This window comes from Coloeus monedula (genome assembly GCF_965178545.1).
Source record: "Coloeus monedula genome assembly, chromosome: Z".
Classification (NCBI taxonomy): Eukaryota; Metazoa; Chordata; class Aves; order Passeriformes; family Corvidae; genus Coloeus; species Coloeus monedula.
The window spans coordinates 50,877,794-50,902,542 of NC_138822.1; the positions used below are offsets into that span (position 1 = coordinate 50,877,794).

Consider the following 24,749-nt stretch of genomic DNA (forward strand, 5'->3'; position numbering starts at 1 on the left):
CTGAACAGCCTCACCAGTGCCGAGTACAGGGGGACGACTGCTGCCCAGGTCCTGCTGGCCACACTACTGCTGATGTAGGCCAGGCTACCATTGGCTTTCTTGGCCATCTTGGCACAGCTGGCTCATGTTCAGTCACTGCTAACCATCAGCCCCATCCTTCTCTGCCAGGCAGCTGTCCAGCCACTCTGCCCCCAGCCTGTAGCACTGCCTGTGGTTGTGGTGATCCAAGTACACAATCCACCATTTGGCTTCGTAGAATATCTTACCACTGGCCTCAGCCCATCAATTCAGCCTGTCTTTATCCCTCTGCACAGCTTTCCTACCCTCAGCAAGTCAACATTCTCATGCAACTTGGTGTTGTCTGTGCACTTACTGAGGGTGCACTTGATTCCCCTGTCCAGATCATCAATAAAAATGTTAAACACGCCCTATAGTAAACCCCAGGGAATACCTCATAGTGGCCAATTGCCAGCTGGATGTAACTCCATTCACCACTCCTCTCTGGGTCCAGCCATACAGACAGTTCTTAACAGCAAAGAGTGAGCCTGTCCAAGCCATGGGCTGCCAGCTTTTCCAGAAGAATGCTGAGGGAGACAGTGTCAAAGGCTTTACTAAGGCCCAGGTAGACAACATCCACAGTCTTTCCCTCATCCACTAGGTGGATAACCCTGTCTTAGAAGGAGATCAGGTTAGTCAAGAACTGCTTTTAATAAACCCATATGCTGACTGGGCCTGATCATGCAGGTTCAGTACATGCCATATGATGACACTCAGGATGATCTGCTCCTGACCTTCCCCAGCACTGAGGTCAAGCTGACAGGCCTGTAGTTCCCTGGATCCTCCTTCCAGCTTCCTCAGTACCCTCATGTGGATCCCATCCACCCTCACAGACTTGTCAGCTTCTAAGTGATGGAGCAGGTCACTGACCATTTTTCTTTTCCATTATGAGGGTTTGGTTCCATTTCCCATTCCTGTCTTTCAGCTCAGAATTTAGTATTAAAGATTGAGGTGAAGAAAGTATGAAGCAGCCTTTTCTTCATCCTTTGTCATTATGTTTCCCTCTGCATCCAATAAAGGATGGAGATTCTCCTTAGCCCTCCTTTTTTGTTGGACATGTGTTTATTGAAGCATTTTTTGTTCTTTATGGTAGTAGGACGATTAAATTCTAGCTGGGCCTTGACCCTTCTAATCTTCCTGCATAACCTCACAACATTTTCGTAGTGCTCCTGAGTTGCCTGCCCCTTCTTACAAAGGTCACAAACTCTTTTTTCCCCCCCAAGTTACAGCCAAAGCTCTCTGTTCAGACAATTAGCTCGTCTTTCATCACATAGGGACAGACAACTCTGGAATCTTTAAGATTTCTTTCTTGAAGAATGTTTAGCCTTTCTGGACTCCTTTGCCATTCAGGACTGCCTCTCAAGGGACTCAGTCCATCAGTCTTCTAAACAGGCCAAAGTCTGCCCTCTGGAAGTACAAGATGGCAGTTCTGTTGCCTCCTCTCCTTACTGCTTTGAAAACTGAAAACTCTATCATTTCATGGTTGCTGTGCTGAAGACAGCCTCTGAAACAATTATTTCAAAAGAAATTTTCAAGATTCGGTTATTTCTTATGTTTTTAAAGTGTTTTCATCTTTTCACTAGTCATAAGTTACCAGAAAACAGCAAAAAAGTGACAATCACACAGGTTAAAACAAAACAACAAAAACCAAACAATAAATACTTTTGAGACAGAATAAGAATTTCATAGAAGATCAAGTTTATCACAAAAATGAAAACCTGAGGCAATATTTTCTTTAGCTGCATGAAATATAGGAAAATGGAAACATGAAAGAAAAGAATTTCCAACTAACAAAAATCAGCTAGGTCCCACCAAAAAGAATGGATTACATAAATTTTAACAGAAACCAAGTGAACCAGCTATAAGAGTTATGCGTTGGCAGATGATAGTCAGAGATACTGAGGAAGGTATTTGGAAAGAGAGAGATTACCTTAAAAATGGAGATACAGCAGGCAAAAGAACCCCTAATGCACTGAGTCTCAGCACCAGACCATTTATCTACCTGCTTAAAATACACATCAGCCTTCCAGAAGATCCACTGTTCAAAGATCTCCGCACCCTCAAAAAAAATTGGTAGGCATTTCTGGGAAAGTACATAGCAGACATAGGACATTTCTTCTCTTCAGCAATTCCCAAGAATGGCTTTCTTCACTTACATCTATGTTTATATGCATAAATTAAATCCCCTAAAACAGTAATGCATGGCCTAGCACTGTAAAACAAGCAGAAAAGTTTGGAATTTGTATCTGCTTGGGTATAGCCTGCACTAGAATGGCTTGGAAGACATTAGCAGTGGCAAAGGAGGTGATGGGAAGCTGCCAACACTGCTCTCCGTAACTTCTCTATTTGTAGCTGCACAACACAGCTTGTCTCCTTCGCCTGGCCTTCCAAGGGATCACTAAACCCAGTCAATCACTCTTGTCAATTTCAAAGAGTGCCAAAAGCTGGTACAGGAAATAGCAGCTCCACTGCTTTGCTTATAGCAAAGGTTTCAGTCTGTAGGTAGAACCACAGAAAATCTGGCAAGACGGAGCACACAGAAGATTTATAGAGCTGCCTAAAGGTTCAAAGTCAATAACTGCATACTAATATTAACAATATTTAGTTTTGAAATATTGCTGGGCATAAGTAGAAGAAAACAAAATTTATTTATAATGTTATCAATTATCTATTTTAGCACCATTTTATCATTTTACTTCCAATACCAGGGAGTAGAAAAACCCTACCTTGTTCAAGTATATTTCAGACCTCCTTTTCTTTTGGAATTTCCTAGGTTTTCTCTAACTGTTCAGGTTTATGAAGGTGACTTCGAAGTCAATCTTTTCACTACTGATTTGTGTCTCTACAGAAGACATCTCAGCCTGCTTCCCTGGAAACCACTTTTTAATATCATCAGAGTCCGAAACAATTTTGTTCAATTGCTGAATGCATCAATATTACCCTTTTCTTTCTCTGTCAGTGTCAGAGACACAACAGTGTCTCCCAACAGTGGAGTGAATCTCCTCTTTCCCCGTACTGCTTCTTCAGGTGGCACTGTGCAGCATGTTGTACATTGTGTGGCGAGACCGTGGTTGTACAGACACATTTAAGCACGGGGCTGCATTTGCCTCCACTACGTGCTGCCATCTTCCAGGCATCCTCCTCTAGCTACGAGGGTTGGTTTTCCGCACATGCACCCTTCTTTTTGCACCATACCATCTCTTATACTCCATGTGAAGGTCATTTTGGGAACAAACTTGTTCACTTCTTGATGAAAAAGTTAAAAAGTAATGTATAAAAGTGGTAACTTCTGCTTAAGACCTTCCCCTAGGACATACAGGGAAAAATAGAGTATATATTATGAGGTGGACTTAAAATTTTTTTTCTTTCTTTTCCTTTTCATTATTTATTTGATTGTATAGTTCTCCCATTACCATATCAAGTAAGATTGCAAGCATCTTTCAGGAGCAGCTGTTAGTTTCTTTTGTTCTTGTTTCTTCATTATTTGATTTTCTCTGAGGCCTAGGAAGGTTCAATCCAGATGTGAACTATTAAGATGTACTACAACTTAATTATTTTCTAATATAACCACATTTACAGATAATGCAGCTTGAGAGACAACACAACACTCACTCATAATTACCTTTAGATTCCAATTTGGTATTCCCCAAAACTTTCTTAACCTAAAGACACTTGTAGCAGAAAACCAACAAAGACATCTTAGCAGATCTAGGTGTGATACAGACGCTAGAGTTTCCCATTTATGTGTGATTTTTTGTGTGTGCAAAATGGGTGATACCTACTTTTAAAATGCTTTCCAGTCTTATTAGTGGTTTCTTCTATCATTAAGGGTAGTCTCATTCTGTTTCTCTAGAAACTAACATGACACTATATTTATTCCAGCCAAAATACTACAGCATATTGATCTAAAAAAAAACTTTATCTGAAACAGAAGATGTTAATATTACAGGACTGGTTAGAAATGTACAAAATTTCCCAATCTCATTTAATGATATTGACATCTTCCATATTATTTGCTCATGCTTCACTTCTGAAACAAAGACATACTTCATTTGCTGCAAATTAATGATATGTAAGTCAATATGAAAGTTATTGACGTGATGACAGTATTATTTTAATGTATATTATTTCACATAATGTGATTTCTTTGTCCATAAATCTACTGATAGTGTTATATTTTGACTCATGGCCAGCACTATTCCATTCCAAGAATCTAAACGACCTTAATGATTTTGGATGGGGATACAAGGAAAGAAACCAAGACTAATTCCCTTGTCAGTAAAATTATAACATTAATATCATCCTTTTTTTTTTTAATTGGAGGAGATTAAATCAGTTGAGTTTGTTTGCCATGGGAATTTAGAGGTTGTTTAAATATTTAAGCACACAATTTAAAGGTTGAATGCCCCATGCTCTTGAATAGTTGGCAAAAGAAGTTTGTGGGTTTTTACCTTCTCTCTGTTTACACATGTTCTCTGATTGGGGCAGAAGACAAACAATCCTTATCACTGACATCTGCTTTCTGTAGCACTCATTTAGTAGATCACTCTGATTCTGTCTCCTGCTAACAGCAGGAGACTTGACTTCCTCCATCTACACACTTTCTAGGGAGTACTGCATGTACTGTCTGAAATAAATAATTTGGAATAGGCCATGAATTCTGGGATTCATTGGTGTAAAAACTGAGCAGTTGCTTCAGATGCCCTTTCAGACTCAGTGGAAAAAAAGAGTAGGAGACTAACCTTTGCTTCACATTTCTGCTTCTTCAGGCTAGAGACAAAGTGAACTGCATCCCAACCATGGGGATCACTACCCCAGATGTTCTATTTGACTCCTCAGCATCTCTGGTCTAACACACAGATACTACTTCAAAATTCTGCTGCTGCTCCATCTTTAGTTTTTACAGAATGCATCCTTTTTCCAATCCTTTTACAACTTATGCCACATTATCCTCTCTGGTCTCCTATACACACATACTATATATATCTCTTCATCTTACAAATTGCTGCGCCTAAATTCTAGTTTGTTGCCCAGTCTTTTGATCCTATTTTTCCTTGCTGAATGATAGAGTACCATATCAAATGTAGGTTTTCAAATACCATTTTCAATACCCACTTTTCTAAATTATTCTCTTCCAAAATTCATCCTGCTTCTCATGCTTCATTTATTCTGACAATGTTCTGAAGAGTCTAGATAGTAGCAGAAAAAAATATAGTTTCCTACATAAAGTAAAGTACCTTAAACATGCCTTTTGAGCACCCTATGCTGCTGAAATTTAAGTGTTTTTTGGAGAATGACTTCTACAATGATATGTTCTGTAGTAAACTGTGCAGATGTGTAAACATGCAATTCATCTCCTTTTCATTTCACCTCTCCTCGGAGTATTTGTTTATACTTAGCTGATGAATGCCTCTGAGCATGATCCTGTCCTCGTATGGCTTTGAAATGGGTAGCCAGTGGGCAGCTTAGCAAGGGACAATGGTGCTAACAACATCTTGCCCTACCTGGTGCCAGAATAGCTATGATCTCTGAGCAGTCCTCATTTGAAGGTTACGCTCACATTGTTAGGTAGGATATTCCATGGATGGCATTCGCTGGGAAAATACATTGTCATTGATAATGTTGCTAGGTACTAGCTCCAGAAGCTCAGTTTGAGCTTTTATTCTTTTCTTTCTCATCATAATCATATTCCTCACAAAGGTGGGCACAGGGCCCAAGTGATGTTAAGAGCAGAGATATTTAGCATATTGACTCACTGTACTGACTCAAATGCCATTACAGACTGAAATGTTGCACACAGGCAGAAGACTTCTTTTAGATTAAGTTTGAGTTTTAGAAGGATTATTGTGTTTATTGATCTGTTGGAGCATGGACTTTTGGTCAAATTTTCTTTGATCTTGGTATTGTTGAAACATAGAGCTTAAAAACTATTTGATCTCTATGTAACTATACCAATAAAACAAATTAACACCATTACAGCACTTCATAATTATTAATAATGTTGTCTTCTCAATAATACTTTAATTTAAGCTTCATTTTAAATTATGTCTTAGGAGTTCAAGGGAAACAGCAAAGAGAGTAAAGATCACATTAAGCCTCTTGTTTCAATGTGTGAGAAGCGTCATTTAAATTTTTCAAGTCAAATCTTGGCATTAGCTAAGGAGAACTTGGCTCTGCTCAAAGGAACAGACTTCTGTCAATGTCAAGAACAATCCTAAAGAGTAAAAACAGTGAACACAGAAGGCTGCACTGAACCTCTGGGTTAGAAACAAACAGTGAACAAAGATTAACATTTATCTGAGCTTTTAATTTGTTTTCACCATTGCAGACATTTTAACATGTATGCCATGACTTCATGTTGCTATGTACTCCTTCAGTAGAATAGAAGAGTAACAGAGAAAAGAAATACAAATCCAAGTATATTTTAAATTGAACTTGTGTCTCTGTAGAGAAATCAAAGTATCTATTTTTTAGTATAAATCTTGGAAAACCTCTGCTGTAAAAGTCACAGTCAGACTGTATGTTAACTGTTCAAAAGATTTTGCCAATTCCATAATTCCTCATGTCCTAATTGTGAAGTTCAAAGTACAATTTAGGTGAGAGTGTTACAGCTTTGACTCTAGGAGGAGAGCAGAAAATACAAGATTGTCAGTAAGTTTTTTGTACACTCATCTATGACATGGATGTTTGTGAAAAGTACTGAATTAGAGAATAAAGTTCTCTCCAGAGGGCACTGGGAACACAGTGTAACTGTCTGAGCATCCCCACATAGCCTCAGCAACCCCAATTTGAATGACTGCTTCAATTAAGAAAGCAGATGGTCATTTCTCCATGGCTTACTTCCTACCGGTGCTAGTGCTAAATGAGGCAGGTTTTAACCATAGTTATGTGGTAGAGAAATGGAAATACTAAACTTTATTGCCAAATGTATCTTCTTGTAAAAGTAATACTGCTACTGAAAGTTAGTTGCTTCTGTTGTTTAAAAAAATTAATGGTTATACTATGTGCTTTTGAAGTAGCTAGTTACTCATGAAGTACTTGCAGCTAATTCTTGGAAGGCTGGCTAGTCATACACTGCTGGCTTTAGTCCTTGTTTCCAGCTCCTACATCACATGAAAGACAACTAAAAATACATTAAATACTTCTCCATACAAGCAAGTTTAAAAAATGCTGCAATAATGATAGGTGCTGAAAGTAAAAATGTTGTGTGCAAAGTTATGAAGAGAAGCAAAGGAAATAAAAAGAGATTACAATATTTCTGCTAAAGTGTAGTCTGTGACACAGCAAGAGAAAACCTTGACAACATTCAATTTCAGAATTTCAGCATGTTTTGGATATTCCAAAACTGTATCAGATATTCATGGTCAAGCATAGATCTAACCAATATAATTTGTTACTGTTTGTCCTATGCTTATCCACCTCACTAAAATCAAAACCCATATGCCAAGGAAATAATGTAATGACAGCTATGTTGAGTATCCACAGTAATAAAAGAATAATAACAGAATAACAGTATTAGATGCTTCCTAGATGCTAAATGGTTTATGTGGAAATTTAATAGGCTAAAGGCTCTCCTGTATAAGGCTGGAGGGTGTACTTTATTGGAAATACAAATAAAATGTGCAAACACAAATTAAAAAAATATGTAAACTGTAAGGTTGGAGTTAATTGCAGTTTCTGAAGTTGCTTGCCTGCCTACTGACAACAGTAAATTCATACAGATTTGAATTATATTGAAGATTTATCTCACACTTATTTCATATTCCTGATTTTTATTTATTCTGTAGGCTCACTGTGACTACCAGTTTAGGGTTGGGGTTTTTTTGTCTATAGCCTTATTGTTTCCTCAGCTGGGACATTTGTACACTTTTGATAAGAGTAATTCTTATTAAGAACTCAACTTGTGAAATGTATTATGCTGGGGGGCACTGGTATCAAGGATTACTCACCTTAGACCAGTCTCCCATTCTCCAGACGTAGCATTTGGAATAGTCCTCACAGTCCTCCGCTTCTTTAGGTCTTGTGGACAAAACACATTTCTTGCGTGGATTGGTGCACCTCACAGTCCGATGCCGTACTCCCTTACCACACTTTACAGAGCACTGTTGGAAAAAAATGTTTTTCAGATTTCTACAAAATTCACTTACCCCATTTCATCCCCTTCTATATGACTTCTGCTAGGCCAACATAAATATTTCACAGCTTCACTGATCTACTGACTGCCAACCTTCAATTGCATCAACACCAGCTATATTAAAAAATAAAAACTGAACAAAAAATCCTTATGGGACAGAATGATAATCGATTCATTTTTACCTAAAATTAGATCAAAACTTAAGGAAAAAATAGGCTTTAAAATAAGAAAATATCTGAAAAGTTATTATTAAATGGATGCAAAATGTTATAGTAAAAATATTAGACAATCTTTCTTCTTCAAATGAAAAGAAATACAATGATAGAAAATCAAAATAATATTCATAGGAATAAAATATGAAGCAACTTCAGAAAAGCTCTGTTAGTGTCCAACAGGCCTTTTTTGGGAGGGGGAAAAATGTAGAATGGAAAAGTAAATATTCCAAAGCTATGCAAGAATACAAACTGAACTTGAAAATTGTCTATATAGACAGCATGTGAAAACTCTCTTCAAGTTGCTCAGAAGGTCCTAATCTATGGGGTTTTTCCATCATTCCCAGTTAAACTGCCAAAAATGATGCCATTTCCTTCTCAAAACATTATCACTGCTTTTGATCATCCCACTGCTTGCAGTTCAAAACTCTCCTTTGCCAAGCCGATTATAACCGCAGGAAGCAGTAATGGCTAGCTTCCTACATAATGGTGGTAGTAGGAATGGCCATGGGAAATACCTCGTTCTTCAAAAAATATTTATTGCTTCCAACAAAAACATGCTCACTCATTTCTCATCTCTGAAGTAAAACAAACTGACTAAACAATCCGGGTATTTCTTTTTCTCACCTCTGTAAATGGATGCCTTTCTTCTCACAACCAGCCCTCGCATTATAAAACTGTGTACCACACCAGAAAGTGCTGCTATTTACATCTCCTATCTCTACCTTAGCATCTGTTTTTCATCTTGAAAACATTCCTTATTTGTTAGCTCTTTCTTGGTTGAGGATCAAGGGGTTCTGCTGAGTAGAGCAATCCAAAGAAGGGATTGCACCCACATTCAGAAGCTGCTATTTGTATTTTGATCACAGAGGGATCCATAGCACAGCTTCTAGTACGGGAGGCAATCAGAATTGCCTTTATTCTTCCAATGAAGAAGTTCCAAATAACCCTTTCATCATCATCACCAGATGGCAGTGAGAACAACACTCTTCTTCCTGCATGGTCAGTTAATTTGAGAAGAAATCAAAGATGAAGAAAGCCAAATGGACAAGCACATTTAAAGACCTTAAATTAATAAAGCTTTTTGAACAACTACATTTTGCAGCAATCCTTCAGGATGCAACATATGTGAAATCGTGTTATTTGCAAGCCCATTTGCCTATTGCTGTTGCTTTGGAGAAAGAGCAGAGAAGAAAGAGGAAGGGAAGAAAATGTCTTTCTTTGCCAGAAGCTCCCCTCAAAGCCTCTCTGAAGCAGGATGGCATCAACCATCAGCTGATCAACATCCCTTGGTACGAAAGTACATCCCAGATGTTCCCACTCTGAGCCCAAGGTCTTGTAGCTTGTAAGTGGTGCCTTAATTCTATTTGCCCCTAGTTACCCACTACTACAGTCAGGACATACTTGATTATACGTGCTTGAGAACTGGCCAGAAGAAACTGTTCCACGACATTAACTAGGTAAAATGTAGTAGTTCTACACAGCTGGTTTTCCTAGTCCCTGAACCCTTTGCCAAATCGTTGCATGAGGACCGTGAAAATCATTAGGCTGAGCTGTGCCACTTGATGCTGAAAAAAACCTTATTTCCAAAAAATACTAAGGCACAAATAACTACTATGGAGTATTTGTATAAATAAATGCAGCACCTCCGACCAGACTCCCGCCTCCCACACAGTCATGCAGTCCTGGCCTTCACAGCGCTGTGCAGAAGCAGGCTTTGGCCCCAGACAATCCCTCTCCCTAGCTCTGATCAGGGTCCCATTTCTGAGCTGCTGTGTGCAGGCTACTTGTCTGTTCTGGGTTCCTTTCCCACATGTCCTTGAACATGGTGTCCATTCTGTCATCATCCATCTGCGAAGAAACACAGGCAATGCAGTAATAAGCAATCAGGAAGGGAAAAATACCATCACATTATCTGGTTCTCTTTGCTCACCACTGTATACACCCAAGACACACTTGCATATTTTCAGCCTCCTCTTACTGTCCTTTTGCTAATGAAGTATTTATTAATCTAACATATATTTCCTTAAATATGGTATTAATGTACATATAAATTCTTTCTGCAGTCCACTACCCCTATGTTTTCAAAGAACTTTCCTCTAATTATAATTCCAATCAGAAAACTTTCAAAATATATATACATTTTAAAGATGACAGATCCTTGATCAGCCTGCTTGTTTTTCTCTATATGTCTATGTCAAGCGTATGCCATGCATGTAAAGTTCAGCATTCCTTGAAAATACTCTGTTGCAAGAAAGAATCACTCAAGTGTGAAAGACTCATTGCTCTGGAGAAAGCACAAAAGCCCACAATTCTTCATGTTCTTCAGAGTCAGGCCTAACTCAGGGTGCATGGTTTAAATCACAGCAGCAAGGAAGGCTGATGCAGTTGGCAAAGCCCACATACCTGGAGAGCAGTTGTTCTAGAACATAATTTTCCCCAGATGGTCTGTAGATCCAGATTATGGCCATGTGCCCTTAAAAATCAAACAGTTCTGCTCCTGATGCAGTACACAAGCATATTCAAGGAAACTTAGTTTGCAAGGAGAGTTCTTAAGAAACTGAGATTTAATAAATTTGTTTCAACCTTCTGTCATGCATTTGTAGCAAGAAAATAGAACATTTAACTAAGGGGTTTTTTGTTATCAGTCCATATATATAATTTTAAAATCATAGCCTGTCAAGATAATGAAGTAGACTTTAAGGTATTTCTTCAAATGCCAATAGCAAATAAGTAGTTATGCAAGTGTATGCTTCAGTAACATTTCTGTTGAAAGCTAATAATTTTTTGTAATGATCACTTACAGTGTATTAAAAACTGGATCATTAAGGATCATTAAATCTTTCTACATTTCTCAGCACAGCATCTCTGAGTTTCAATTAGCAACATTTTAAATTTTTCACTTAAGAAGCTGGAAAAAACACAGAATGTTGAAAATTTATGGTAGACAATGCCTCAGAAAAAGACTAGATTATTCCATTTCTATCCATTAAGTGAACAGTAATGTTAATAAAATAAAACAAAGGTGTTTTCAAATATGCATGTAATGAAATATAAATAATCCCTTCAAAGGGTAATGCCCTAGTTTGGGAAAGTACAAACGTAAGTGGTTTTGTCTTACTTAAAATGTATCCCACTTTGCATTTTACCAATTTCAGTGCATCCTTTCCAAGAAAGCTGTGTCTTCTAGTTCACTTTACATACTTTCTTCAACAGTATTTGCATTTAATTTATCTTGGATTGTGTTGTTTAAAAATGCCATCTACCTGTCCTCCAGATGACTGCAGTAGACTGGTCCCAGTGCTTACTCCTGGAGGTGCTAGCCAGCTCTTGCTAGCTGGTCTCCCCTCCCTGAAAGGTGTGGACTTGCTCTAACATGCTTTAAACAAGTCCATGCGATTCTTGAGGACTTCCTCAAGTCATAATTCTTAGCTACCAAATGGAACCTCTCTGAAATGGGCCACTGTGCTGTCCTGGTCAGGCAGCGCAAGGAGCAGGCTGCCAGTTCAGCTGCAGGGACACCAGTGGGTGGTGGGCTTTGCCTGGCACGGGCTGCACACGGTGCTGCCTCCTGCCTCTTCCAGTGTTCAGCCATCAGAGTCTAGTTCAGCCTATTTATTGATCCACATACAAGGGTGAGAGGGAGGAGAGGAGCAAGGGGCAGGTTCTCTATACTTCAAGTTGCATAAATGTAGAAACAGTGATTAACAGCATTTATTTATTTATTTATTTACTATTTAGTGTACCCAGAGTTTAACAAGAGCTTTTAAGAAGCAGAGCCTTGATTGAAAAAAACCCCACTAAAGTATATCATTAATTAAGAGCTTGGGATTAAATCCCTTATACATCTTTATATAAACAGCATTTAAATTTCAGTTTTGTAGCACAGGTCAGTCTGTCAGAACAGTTTCTGAGGAAAGTAATGAATCACTTTATTGAATAAGAACTGATTTAGGCATGGTGCTTAAGGACTCTCTTTCATTACAACTCAGGAGAAACAACTTCCAGTGTTTCTGTTTTCCCTACATTTTGCATGATAACATTTTGGATGAATGTATTAACTGCACATTCATTGCCAGAAGCAGTCCACTTTGAGATTTTTACATCTAGATATTACAGTTTAATTTAACCAAATTACTATTACCTGGTCTGGCAGGGCTGTTCATTGCACTTGCGGATCTGTGGTTCAGGTTTTGTTAAATATTTGCACTTCTTGTTGTCCACAAGACTGATATTCTTGTTCATAATCTTTGTGCAAGAGACTGTTGTCTTTCTTTCACCTAGTGAAAAAAGAAGCAGGTATGTGAGGAAACTGAGAATATGCAACTTTGTTAAAGGAAGGACACAGATACAGCTATTTCATATACAGTTTGGCTAAAATAACTGCAAAACCAGTATAAGAAATTCAAAGCTAGCAGGGAGCTTGAAAGAAATCCTACAGTTTGTAGGGAACATTTTGAGTTTCTAACCTTGTGTTTGAACACCACCATCAACAGAGTTCTTCTGCTTTACTCCTGCAACTAGTTACAGGCCAAACCCTTACTCTTACTGGAATAATTTTCTTTCTCAACCACTGAAACCCCAGAGCTGAGCAAAGCTTACAGAAAGTTACAAAGAAAAGTATGGTTGTTAATTACTCCATAAGATGAGGAAAGAAATGACAAATTGTGGCAGGCACTCAGATGAAGGGAATCAGCACATGCATCCTTCAATGGGGAGCCTGCACTATTTCTCATGAACTAAAGAGGCCTGATGACCTGATCTGCAGGGTAATCATTTAGGAAGCTGAGTATGGTAGCAGAGATCCAGTGCATGCTCTGTACAGAATTCTTGTCCTGATGGGTGGCCTGGAGCCTGGTGTCTCTTGAACATTGAAGCATTAGAAATTAAAATTTAATGTAATACTGACCACAAGCAGAAACTTGTAATTAGACTGGAGCCTAAATTTTAGAAAACTAGCAATCCTTGAATTCAGGATTTCAGTTAGTAGAAAATAGGCTCATAACCATTTGCTCCTATGGTTACTTTTTAACACTGTCTGGAAGTTTACTGGCAAAGGGGCTGCGTGTATGAGCAGGGCAAGCTTAAGCATGAACATTCACCAGAGGTCAAAAATGAGCCTGTGGATGGAGCAGTTAAGTTATAAATGCACATTATGTGCGTGATTACAGCTGACATTTTACACAGTGCTTGTGTTCGTGAGAGCACATGCAACTAATCTATCATATCACAGCATTTGAAATGTTTGACAATTCTTTCTGTGTATTCGTATTCTCTACCACATGAAGAAAACTTTTCTGCAACACAGGAGGTCACAGACCAGTTACATATATAAACATACACAAAACCACATTGGCTTCATCAATAATTTTATCCTGACACATACTTTGAGCATTTAAACAAAACTATTGATAGTTTTAATATAATTTATTTGGATTAATCAAAATATTGATGCTAAATTTTAAGCATAAATAGTTAGGGTAAAAGCTGCAGTATTTTAATTTCATTATTGCTTGATATTTAGGGAAGAAACTGAAAGAAGAGAGAAAATAGTTTTGTCTAAAGTAAGAAAAATCTTCCAGTAGTATTTCAGAATATTTGCAGTAAGAATACCTTCTATGGAATTTCGTAATAACTCAGCTATTTTAGACAATAACATAAAATGAAGGCCAGTTACGACAGAAAAAAAAAAGATAAACATTAGAGTAAAACATTTAAATATTTATTTAAGCATTAATGTAGAATAAATTACTGACATACTTCATTTTAAGATTTCTGCAGATGATAGGTAACTTCAGAAATATTTGGGGCAATAATGACAGATGGTAGTTGCATTAAAAGTATTCTAAAAAGCCATCAGGAAACTGTAAAAGTGTGAATTCAGAAGTAAACAAGAATGCACTTTCAAGAATCAGAGGATGCTACTAGCACCATGTACAAAATACCTACTAGGGAAGAAGCTTTCTTACCAAACCACAGAAAGCATGTTTATGGAAACTACAGCAATCTTTCATGACACCAGGATTGTTCACAGAGTCAGAGGAGCTAGAACACTGTGTTCCTTATGCTGCTGTTATTAGAAAGAAAAGCATTTCCAGGTTTTCCTATTCAATCACAACGTGCATGGCAGTTTTCAGAACTGTTGATCAGAGCAACCATGACTGTCAAGATTGTAAGCACGAAAGACAGGTATCAAAAATCAGGACAGTGTTCACAGGCTGACTAATTGCACAAGGTATGAACAGATCACTGTACATTGCTTTCATTAAAAATAAGAAGTGTTTTTCCAGTGTAATTATAATTTTAAATAACATCTTCTAGAAAACAGTTTTAAAGATTTTTGTTACATCAATACTGTTCATATTCCAATATTTGTTTTCAGAATCATATTTTGTTCTTCCAAAATCACATTTTTTATGGTTAATAAACATAGGAAAAATATCACATAAGCATACTAATATCTGCTGTTGTAATATTTGTTCCATATGTTTTTGGATCGTCCTCAACCTATGTTAATAACAGTACTTATTTGATCTGAGACTGGGATTCAGCTTTTCTGTGGTTTGAAATGTCTCTTACAGATCATTTATCTTCAGTAGTTCCAAATACAGAGTGGAATGCACTTTCTATTCTTGTTCTAGCTCTTGCACTTGTATTTCTTCTTGGAAACTGTCCTGAATTTGCTTGTTAGTCTAGATTTTGCTCCTTCATTACCATCTTTTGCTACTTTTTATATTTAGTCTGAATCTTTTCCTACAGTTATCACAGTTTTTTTAATGCATTTAGGAAGCATGAGACTGATGTACGGCCACATTGTATGGAATCATACAAGCCACAATGAGGATATTAGTATTAAATATACAACACTGACCATCAGAATTGTAAATATATATAAACACACAGTGTTTATACATATAGGTGCATATTGCATAACACATTTGCAATGTATATATATATATATGCATATTGTATACACATATGCGTTTTTGATACACGTCTGTGTGTGTGTGTGTGTTTGTACATTTTTCTCTTATTTTACCTCCTCCACATACAGCATCACAGTCCTCCCAGGTAGAATGTGTCCACATGAAAAGGGGCTCTGGTACTTTAGAGCTCTGATTTTCAGGGAGAGGATCCAGCGGGATTGTGTACTCATAGTGTAAACCATAGCTTTGGTCATGGAAGAGCAGCACCTGCAAGACACAAATAAGGAAAGCCTTCCTACATACACAGACACTATGGAAGACAAACTCCAAACTGCAAGGAGATAATCTTGAAAAGCACAACAGAGTGACTTGATGCTCTATTGCCTTTCAGTCCTCCTGATAGATTTGCTGGAAGAAATTAATTAGAGTATCCAAATCAAGCCAATGTGAAAAAATACTTTGCTTTATTAAGAAAATTCCTTTAATTTAAAGGATTTGAATTGTGAAGTACTCCCCCATCATGTCTCCCTCTTTCTTTATGGTGGCTATTAACTTTTCCTCTCCTAAACTGAAATGCATCAAAACTCAACTTTTCCATGGAGAACTTGGGGATTGCAATTCTGAAATGGTGATGCTGTGCTATAGTCAGCCAGGATTAAAACAGTCTGAAATTAATTTGAATCTCTCTCCTTAGCTGGCACATCAGCTTTTTATGACATTTGTAGGAATGCTGAAACCTTCAATCCTGCCTCAACAACATAAAGATTGTTCTTGGATTTAAATGCATTTTTTTACAAGCAGACCTCTCTCTCTCTCTCCCCCTCTCTCTCTCCTTACCACCACCCCCTTCCCACTTTTGTAGATATATATGTAAACACAAAAGTAGGTATATCTTACATATATCTCATTATCCTCAGCAGTCTGGAAAAAATGTTAGTTACTATTCTATATCATAGGAATCAAGTAAAAAACCCGAATTGTCATACCAGTAAATGTAAAGGTGATGTTGTGGGACCTTTGGCTGATATTTTCTCCCAGAGACCTCTCCGAACATAATGGACTGTGGTCCCAGCAATATTGAATGTTCCAGAATGCTCTATCTTCCAATCACTATTGATTGACTGTTTTCCAGCATCCCGAAGAGCTGCAAAATATATTAAAAAAGCCCAGTATAAAAGGTGCCTGTTCAGTAGTGATTTTCTTCTCCTCTCACTTCCTGTTTGGATAATTTAAAAAGTAGTTGAAATTCACCTAACTCTGATTGCAAATATATTTATGGATCCTACTGTACATGAACTTCAATTGGTATATACCTCAGAAACACCTTCTGGAGGGAATGCCTGGCAAAACCATGTTTAACATTTAACATTACTTGAAGTTAGCAACAGTGTTTTAATGACTAAAAAGACTGACAGGCTCCAACATAATTCAAAATTTGAACACTGAATTAATTTAAGGCAAAGGGAACTATTCTGTATTCCTAGGGTGGTCATTTCTATAATCCATAAAAGCACGGGAAACACAATTTTCACATGAGACTCTTCAAGATTTGTGGAACTAGGCTAAAACTTAAAAAAAAGAAAAAATTCTAGCTCCAAATTCTTTCCTAATAACTACACTTGCCTCTTCTGCACCTTGGAAAGTGATAAGACTTTATACACCAATTACCATGTAATTGGGTGCTTCTAACAAGTAGTAAAAGCTTGCTCTTTTTGGCTCATTTCTCATGCTAACCTAATTTACATCTAAAAACATTATCAAGCCATGTAAGATGTATTTCATACACTGAGAGCAAAGGATTTTACATTAGTAAATGGAATAGATTCTTCTGTGAATGATTTGTAATTTTATTTTGTTTTACTTTATTTTATTTTGTTCCAATCAGTTCTGAATAGTCCTGTGAAGTAGAATATACTTGAAGTCACCTTCTGGACAAGAAGTTTTACACGTTTGTCTTCATTGAAATTGCATGTTTGGCATGAGATTGTTGTAAGACAACCTCCACATGTTCCAAAATTTCCCTTTTTAAAGTTGTAAGTTAATGTGAGTCACTCCTGTAATCATGTCCTCTCCTATTCATATTTATACTGTTATGTTTTGTTTCTACGGGAAACAATGGCAACAGGCCTACGGACTGGCAGGAATCCAACTGAATAAGACACCACTGATGTGTACCACTGCAGCACTGTGTAATAAATGTTAAGACTATAAAATCCATTAACACTGTATAACAGTCTTGTACTAAAAAACCCCAGTGATTCTAAAAGATTTAAAAATTGGTATTTTAGGTTTAAAAATTCAATTGTTAACGGTAATTAAGCTCCATTTAGTGTTCAAACTGTAGGAGCTAATCCACTTCTCAGTGGAAAAATTAAAAAAATGTACTCAAATGTGCCAAGGTCCAGCCGGGTCATGCTGCTCAGATGGAGCAGCGTCCTCTCCCCAGAGAGCAGCAGAGATCATTCTGTCTGGTCTTTAAAATTAACGTGTGTGCCATAGCTTGCAGACATGTGCAGGAAACTGAAATTCCAGCTCCAGAATACAAAAATATGCCAGATCTTGAATTTTCTGCTTTCAGATTCCTCATATGAGTCACTGGTCTTAGACAAAGTCAGAAAGCATGTTCTCAAGACTTAAATTTGGACTTGGATTCAGGCAGTGCAGCTTCTGTTCTTGACTCTGTCACACCCCATTTTGTAAGCAAGTTCACGGAGTTTTATTCCATACCACACACATATTCCTATTCTTCTTAACTTTTGACAGAGGAGGTTGCCCTGTACAAAGTAACCCAAAACAGGAAGAACATTCAGCACACAAGTGTATCCTCTCTCAGGTAATTCAAGCAATACACGTACAACTGAAAAGACAACAAAAGAACACTTGGACTGGGAAAGCCTACCACAACTGTAACCACAACCACAATTTCAGTGCTAAACCAAGGGGACTAATTACAACTGTGTCTCTGTAGAGCATAAAATAGCCGTCATAACAATGGCATTTAAGTGATATTGATGAGTGGAATGTATTTTTTAATTACTGTACCAGGGCTATACACTCTTCCAAGTTTAATGAGGTGCAAGAGGCTACACAGCCAGAAAGATACAATAAATCACAGTTTAGCTATTTCATCTCCAAATGCTCAGTGGGGAGTAACAGTGCCCTGGTTCTGCTCCTCCACTTGGTATAACAGTACCTACTAACCCTTTTTTTCTATGAACAAATCATTCTACTGTATTAACTTAATGAATTTTGTGGATTTTTTTGTCTAAAATATAGTCATACTTTCCAAAAAATATCAAAATAATGCCATTCTGACTGATCCCTACTTTTCAGTAGAAAATGTAAAAGATACCTGAAATTCAATTCTAACTGAAAGTCCATTCACTGATATTTTTTGTTAAGGAAGTAATTGTTTCACTTCCATTCAGGTTATCAGGTGTCCCTTCAAGCCATCTTAAGAACATTGAGACTTGAGATTCGAGTAACTTTTTGAAAACTACAGCAGGCCTAAGCTTGACTGATCAGTAGATGCCAGTGTCCTCTTTATCATCCTCTTCAAAAATGGTGCAATAGTCCCTTTTCTCCAATCACTGGGGACTTCACTGGGCTGCCATGACTTTTCAAATATACTTGAGAGTGACTTGATAACTACATTAGCCAGTTCCCTCAGGACCATAGGATGCATCCCATTAGGTCCCATATATTTGCGTATGTTCGGGTTCCTTGGCTGGTCTCAAACCTGATCTATGATGGGAGGAACTTCATTCCACCACTCCCTGCCCTGATGTTGAGGGACTTGAAAGATGTGGGGAAAGTGTTTACCACTCAAGCTGAGGCAAAAATCTGCTAAGCACTGCAGCCTTCTCTATGACCATCATCATTAGTTCTTCCTGCCCTATTTTTCAGTGTGTGTTGTGGGTGTGTATATCTTCTTTACTATTCCCTTTCTGACTAAAAACCTGTAGAAACCCTTAATAATCTCCCCATTCCTTGCAAAATTCAGCTCTACCTGTACCCTAGTCTTCCTGAACATATCCCCACATATATGAGCAGCATGCCTGTATACTTCCCAGCATATATGTCCCTGGTTCCACTGCCTATGCATTCCCTTCTTCCACTTCAGTTTGACCAAGAGGTACTTCCTCAACCCTGCTAGTCTCCTGCCTTCCTTGCCCAATTTCTTATATGTTGGAATCAAGAGGTCTTGCAATCCAGGAAAAATTATTATCCTTAATTGTTATTAAAAATTATTATCCTAAATCTTTAAAGAGCTTCTAGCTCTGTTTTGCTCCTGTACACTCAAGGGCAGCTTCCCAGGGGGTACCAGCTATCAGTTCCTTAGACAACTGGAAGTTTGTTCTCATAACATTCAGAGTCCTGGCTTTAGTCTTCATCTGGCCCGTATCCCTAAAATCATGAATTCCAGCAGAGCGTGATCATTGCAGATTAGGCTGCCACCAAACTTGACCTCTCTAAATAGTTCATCTGTGTTGGGAAGCAACCAACAAGGTCCAGGAACACTATTACTCTGGTCTACCACTTTGATTAAAAAATTATCCTCAATGCACTCCAAGAGTCTCCTGGACTGCTTACACCTTGGTGTGCTGTTTTTCCAGCAGACATCAGGTAACTGAAATCACCAAGCCAGATCAGAGTCTGTAAGCATGATGATTGATGCAGCTGAAGTAAGAGCACTTCATCAACAGACTCCTCTTGGTTAGGCAGCCTGTTGTAACCCCCAACAGAGAAGTCTCCTTTGTTGGCCTGGCATGTAATTTTTACCCATAGGCTTTCAACCATTTTCTGTGGTCCTCTCTATATGAAAAGAAAACATGTTTAGTCTCAGTGGACTCTGGTCTCTGCTTTGCTTTCAGGGGCCAGGTTCTCAACTGGCTTCCCTTGAAATCTGAAATTACACTGTCTGCAAAGATTACACAGATTTGGTTTCAGGGTATTTTTAAACTATTAATATTGTCAGAAATGAGGGATTCAAAATTTTTCAGACACCATCTTCTTTCCCACACCCTCCTGTCTCAAAATGTGACCCAACATGCTTTTATTTAACTAGGAAGCATTTCATAAAAGAAATCACATGGAACACAGCACACCTATAGGCTGGATGCCTAAAAGAGCATTGGCAATTACAATCTCGTACTCTGTTACACTGCAGAACTGAAGGGTCTATATCCCTGAGGTAGCTTGATCATATATTTGAGAATAATGACACAGGTAATCCACTTCTTTAGTTCAGCTGAAAATGAATCTTTTCTCTCATTTCTGATTAGCACAAAAAAAATTCCATGGTTTAGACTGTAAGTAATTTCTATAGTTGTATTCCACTAACTAATCGCATTAATTCATTGTAAAGCCTGGACCTGTTGTGCCATCACTCAAGTGTCTCATGAATGAGCTCTGTAATTTCAAAGCCTAGGACTTCTAAGACAGAAATATTTTAATTATCTTATACCATAGGAATGTAGATAATGCTTGAAAAAACTTTTTATAGCTGTTCTTAAAATATTTAAGTATCTGATAGTGAAACAAATCTCAAAAACAGTGTTATTACTGCTAGTTTAGTCTTTGAAAATAAATAATGAAATTATTTCTAAAAATAATAATTTGTAATTCAAAAATCAGTACATTTATGCTTTAGGAAATATTCTTGACTTAAATAAACACTCCCCACCCACGGTACTGCTACATATAATTACCACTCCAGAATACTGTACTGATAAAAGAAGGATCACAAACTCTTGTGCTTTTTCCAATATAATTTCAGCAGGGAGGAATACCCAGTTTGACTGTATCCCTGCTTCTGCTTCTCCACAGGTGAGAAGAGATAGGACAGTTGTCAACAGGTCAATTAGTTCAGCAAACGCAGTTGCAAGTATTGCCTTGTCTTTTCCTCTGCTACGCCAGAGCTCCTGTTACTGTGGTGGATGTTGATATACTTCACACAAAGAAGACATCTGCTCTGACTATTTGCTTCAACAACACAATTATCCAGTGATGCTACAAATGTGGGCTGTAATTTTACTAATCAATTTAGCAAAACCATTGAAGTTTCCAGATCATAGTGACTCTGTTTCCTGACCATCAAGTAAATTCAGAGGAGGGCACTGTATTTTAACTCCTTCTGTATTTGACCTGTGCTGTACAACAATGATCAAATCTTCCTTCAGCTAAAATTGCTTTCTAAGCAACAGCTATTAGTGCATGCTGGAACACATTGTGTTTACACTTTATCTCCAGTTACATAATTATTAGTTGTATAGTGAGCTGTATTATTTCCAGACCTTAATCCTAAAATGTGTTTAGGACAATTAGTAAAACAGAAATAGTGTTGGCCTGTATTGACTAATTTCAAGTACAAAACCAAGTATGGCGCCACATAAAATTAACATAAAGAACTGTAAGATGGAAAACCAATCAGAAACATGAAATAATTTAATCTGCATTACATTTCACATTTTTAACGACAGTATTGTGAAGAATATTGTTTCTACAACTAAAGACCTAAGCTTTCTCCCCAAAACTTTCATTATGTAATGCCTATTCAAAAACTACTCCTTTTCAATTCAGATTCTGATGCTTTCAGAACAAATTACCTACAAATGAAGAAATTTTAAATACCTTTTGCTAGTTAAAAAAACCACCAAAATGGTGCAATAACACAGGTTTTAATTCAAGGTGTGGCAACAGACCTCTTAATGGGTCCCCATAAAAGCTTACCAAAAAAATAAGGCGTAAGGCTCAACAAAAGATATTGCAGAGAATACTGGCTGATCCTCAGTCAGACCTAAACCACTAAAATTAATGAAAATAAAATTACAGTAACAAGCAACTAGGAGCTAATTGGCAACTTTCACAAATGAGCATCATGACTGACATTATTTCATGGGCATAAAAACCATTTCACTCTTTTTGCCTTTTGTATGGTAAGGGATAAATTCGTTTGCTACTCATAAAGAAGGAATAAATTTCCCTAAATGCAATGTCAGCAACCATATATTTATTTATGCACTATTCAAAAAACAGAAAATAATAGTATTTCTATTCTCTACATATGTTAATAGAAAGACAAACTTCATTTATTGTTTCAACACTCTTACCTATCCAAGTCCGTGGTTCACTGGGGAACAATTAAATATTCCAGATCTCAAAACCTCCTGCAAAGGTGCAGGCCTCAGACAAATCAGCAGTCATCCATTGATAACCTAGACTCTCCTAATTAAAATCCACCCTCTTCAACATTCTCTCAGTTGAAGTAACTAAGAATAGTGACCAGACCAGGGAATTTTTCATATCATTGTCCTGTTTCTCATACCATGTCTCTCTCAATTTAAATTTAAGCACTGCACAAAACAACACCAATTATGATATTTCATATATTCCCTTAAACCCTGTAACAATAATGGTAACAAAGTGTACTCTCCCACACAACTTCTTTAGACCTCATTAAAAGAGAAACACTTTTTTTTTAATCAATGAAAGACAATTTCACTTAAATGGAAAAAAAAAAGAAAAAAAATCACTGTGATTAAGTTTGCCTATTAGAAGATTTAGACAATTCAAAATAGTGCAAAGAAATACTTTTCTGCTTTTTCAGTCTAATTTTAGAACTTCTGTTCAACTTTTTTAGGGAACTGCTGTATGTTGCCCAGAGTGTGTCTTGTGTCTTGAGCACACATAATTTTATGTTTGAGCACAAAATTCTTTTCAGTAGTTTTACTGTGCTTCTCATATGAAAAATTAAAAATGAGCAAGTATGCACAGAAATTTTTTTTGCATAATCTAAATAGTCTTTGAAATGTTCTCTAAAAAAGATGAGATAAAAGTTCAGAAGAAGACCTATATGAAAACTGGTTCTGTAATAATTCTTTCCATTCCTTAGACAAGTTCTTCACAGATCTACTTTTCTACCCAGAGTTTTGTTCAATCACAAAGGCATGTTTACCTAGCACATTTCAGTGTTGAGTAAAACAGGACATTAACACTAAAGCATATATAACGTTTACCTAAATAACTGTGAGCTGGTTTTTCTTCCACAACTTTGATTCTCCTTGCTCCTGCAGGTATTACCAAAGCTTCCACGTAACCTAAGCATGAAATCAGATGTCCCAAGTTAAACAGAAAATCTGAAAAGCATAGAAAACTACATCTTGCATATCTCCTCTTTTTTTTCTCCCCTGTTTTGCTTTTTCAATGTAGGAAGTTATAATTTATAAAACAATATTTTGAGGATTCTTGCAAAATTGAAAAAGAAGCTATGGACCTGTGCCTTACACGTAATATATATATATACAATGTTACACAAAAGAGCATAGCACAGTAAAACATAACAAGAACTAGTGAGGCTGGGAGATTGGGGCTGAAGCAGGTGAAGTTATCATTGGCTAGGTAGTTGTGTGTCACCATGACCACCAGATGACTAAAAAAGAATTCCAGCTTCACTCAGCATGTAAAGACAAATGGTATAGCACTAAAATCTAAGCATCCTACTACTGCTTGGTATTTAGTTTGTTTTATATATTTTTGTTCCATCTCCTTCTTCTTGATCTAACATATTCAAACCCTCTCATGATAGGGTTTGAAATCTACTTATTAATTTTTAGCTTCAAATTGACATTGCTTCCTGATAGTGTGGGACTAAGAGAGGATGTTGAACAATTCCTTTTAAGTAAAAAATGGTGAAAAGGCAATATAGGTGGAAACCACTGTGCAAGAAGGAATGTCATAAATAAATAAACCCATGTTTTAGATTATCCAGGTGAACTTCACAAAAGGAAAAATATTCCCATCTTTTATTATGTGTAGCTATGTGATATTCTACAACAAAATACTTAGCATTTGCAACACTTTTTCAATAATCCTGAAACATGAAAATTAAAGCAGCATCTTTCATTTCTGTAAGACCTAATAACACTTTCTAAGTATTGCTTACAGCTTCTTAAGAAGAAAAATAACTTACACAGGTGTTAAGATGGCAATACCACAATATTGAGGGATGACACAGCACCTTGAAAAAACTTTAAAGTGCATGGATATTCACATTAGCAGCTCCACATTCAATAGAAGAGACCTGACATAATGTGATTTTATTAGCAGGAACCTTCTTTGCTGGTTTTTTTGTATCTTGTAGTCCTCCAGACTCATCTGGGGTTTGGGATTGCTGCTTTGCCTTAGATTCAGCTTGAGAGGGCCAGACATAAACATTTGAAGACTATGCCTAACTTTCCCCTCTTGCCTAAAGTACTATACTTCAGTCTAAAATCCACTGAAATCCTTTATTTTTCAAAGATATGCTGTCTGCTTCTAATTACAGTATTTTTTGATGTGATTTACTTACCACCTTTAAATTCTGCACATTTTCTACTCAAGAAACTGGAATTGTAATGGCAAACAAATGCTGATAGTTGG

The 24,749-nt window shown here is 37.2% G+C and overlaps 1 protein-coding gene across 1 annotated transcript in view; it reads right to left on the reverse strand.

Annotated features, from left to right (window-relative positions):
• The window catches only part of ADAMTS19 (ADAM metallopeptidase with thrombospondin type 1 motif 19), a gene marked incomplete at both ends in the record, with an annotated part of 135,280 nt that overhangs the window by 11,837 nt on the left and 98,694 nt on the right, over window positions 1–24,749 (reverse strand). Inside the window, 6 exons of the mRNA XM_082301819.1 lie at window positions 8,007–8,159; window positions 10,050–10,254; window positions 12,548–12,683; window positions 15,443–15,596; window positions 16,316–16,473; window positions 23,348–23,428. Coding sequence (XP_082157945.1) covers window positions 8,007–8,159; window positions 10,050–10,254; window positions 12,548–12,683; window positions 15,443–15,596; window positions 16,316–16,473; window positions 23,348–23,428 — 887 coding nt within the window. The remainder of the gene's footprint in view (window positions 1–8,006; window positions 8,160–10,049; window positions 10,255–12,547; window positions 12,684–15,442; window positions 15,597–16,315; window positions 16,474–23,347; window positions 23,429–24,749) is intronic.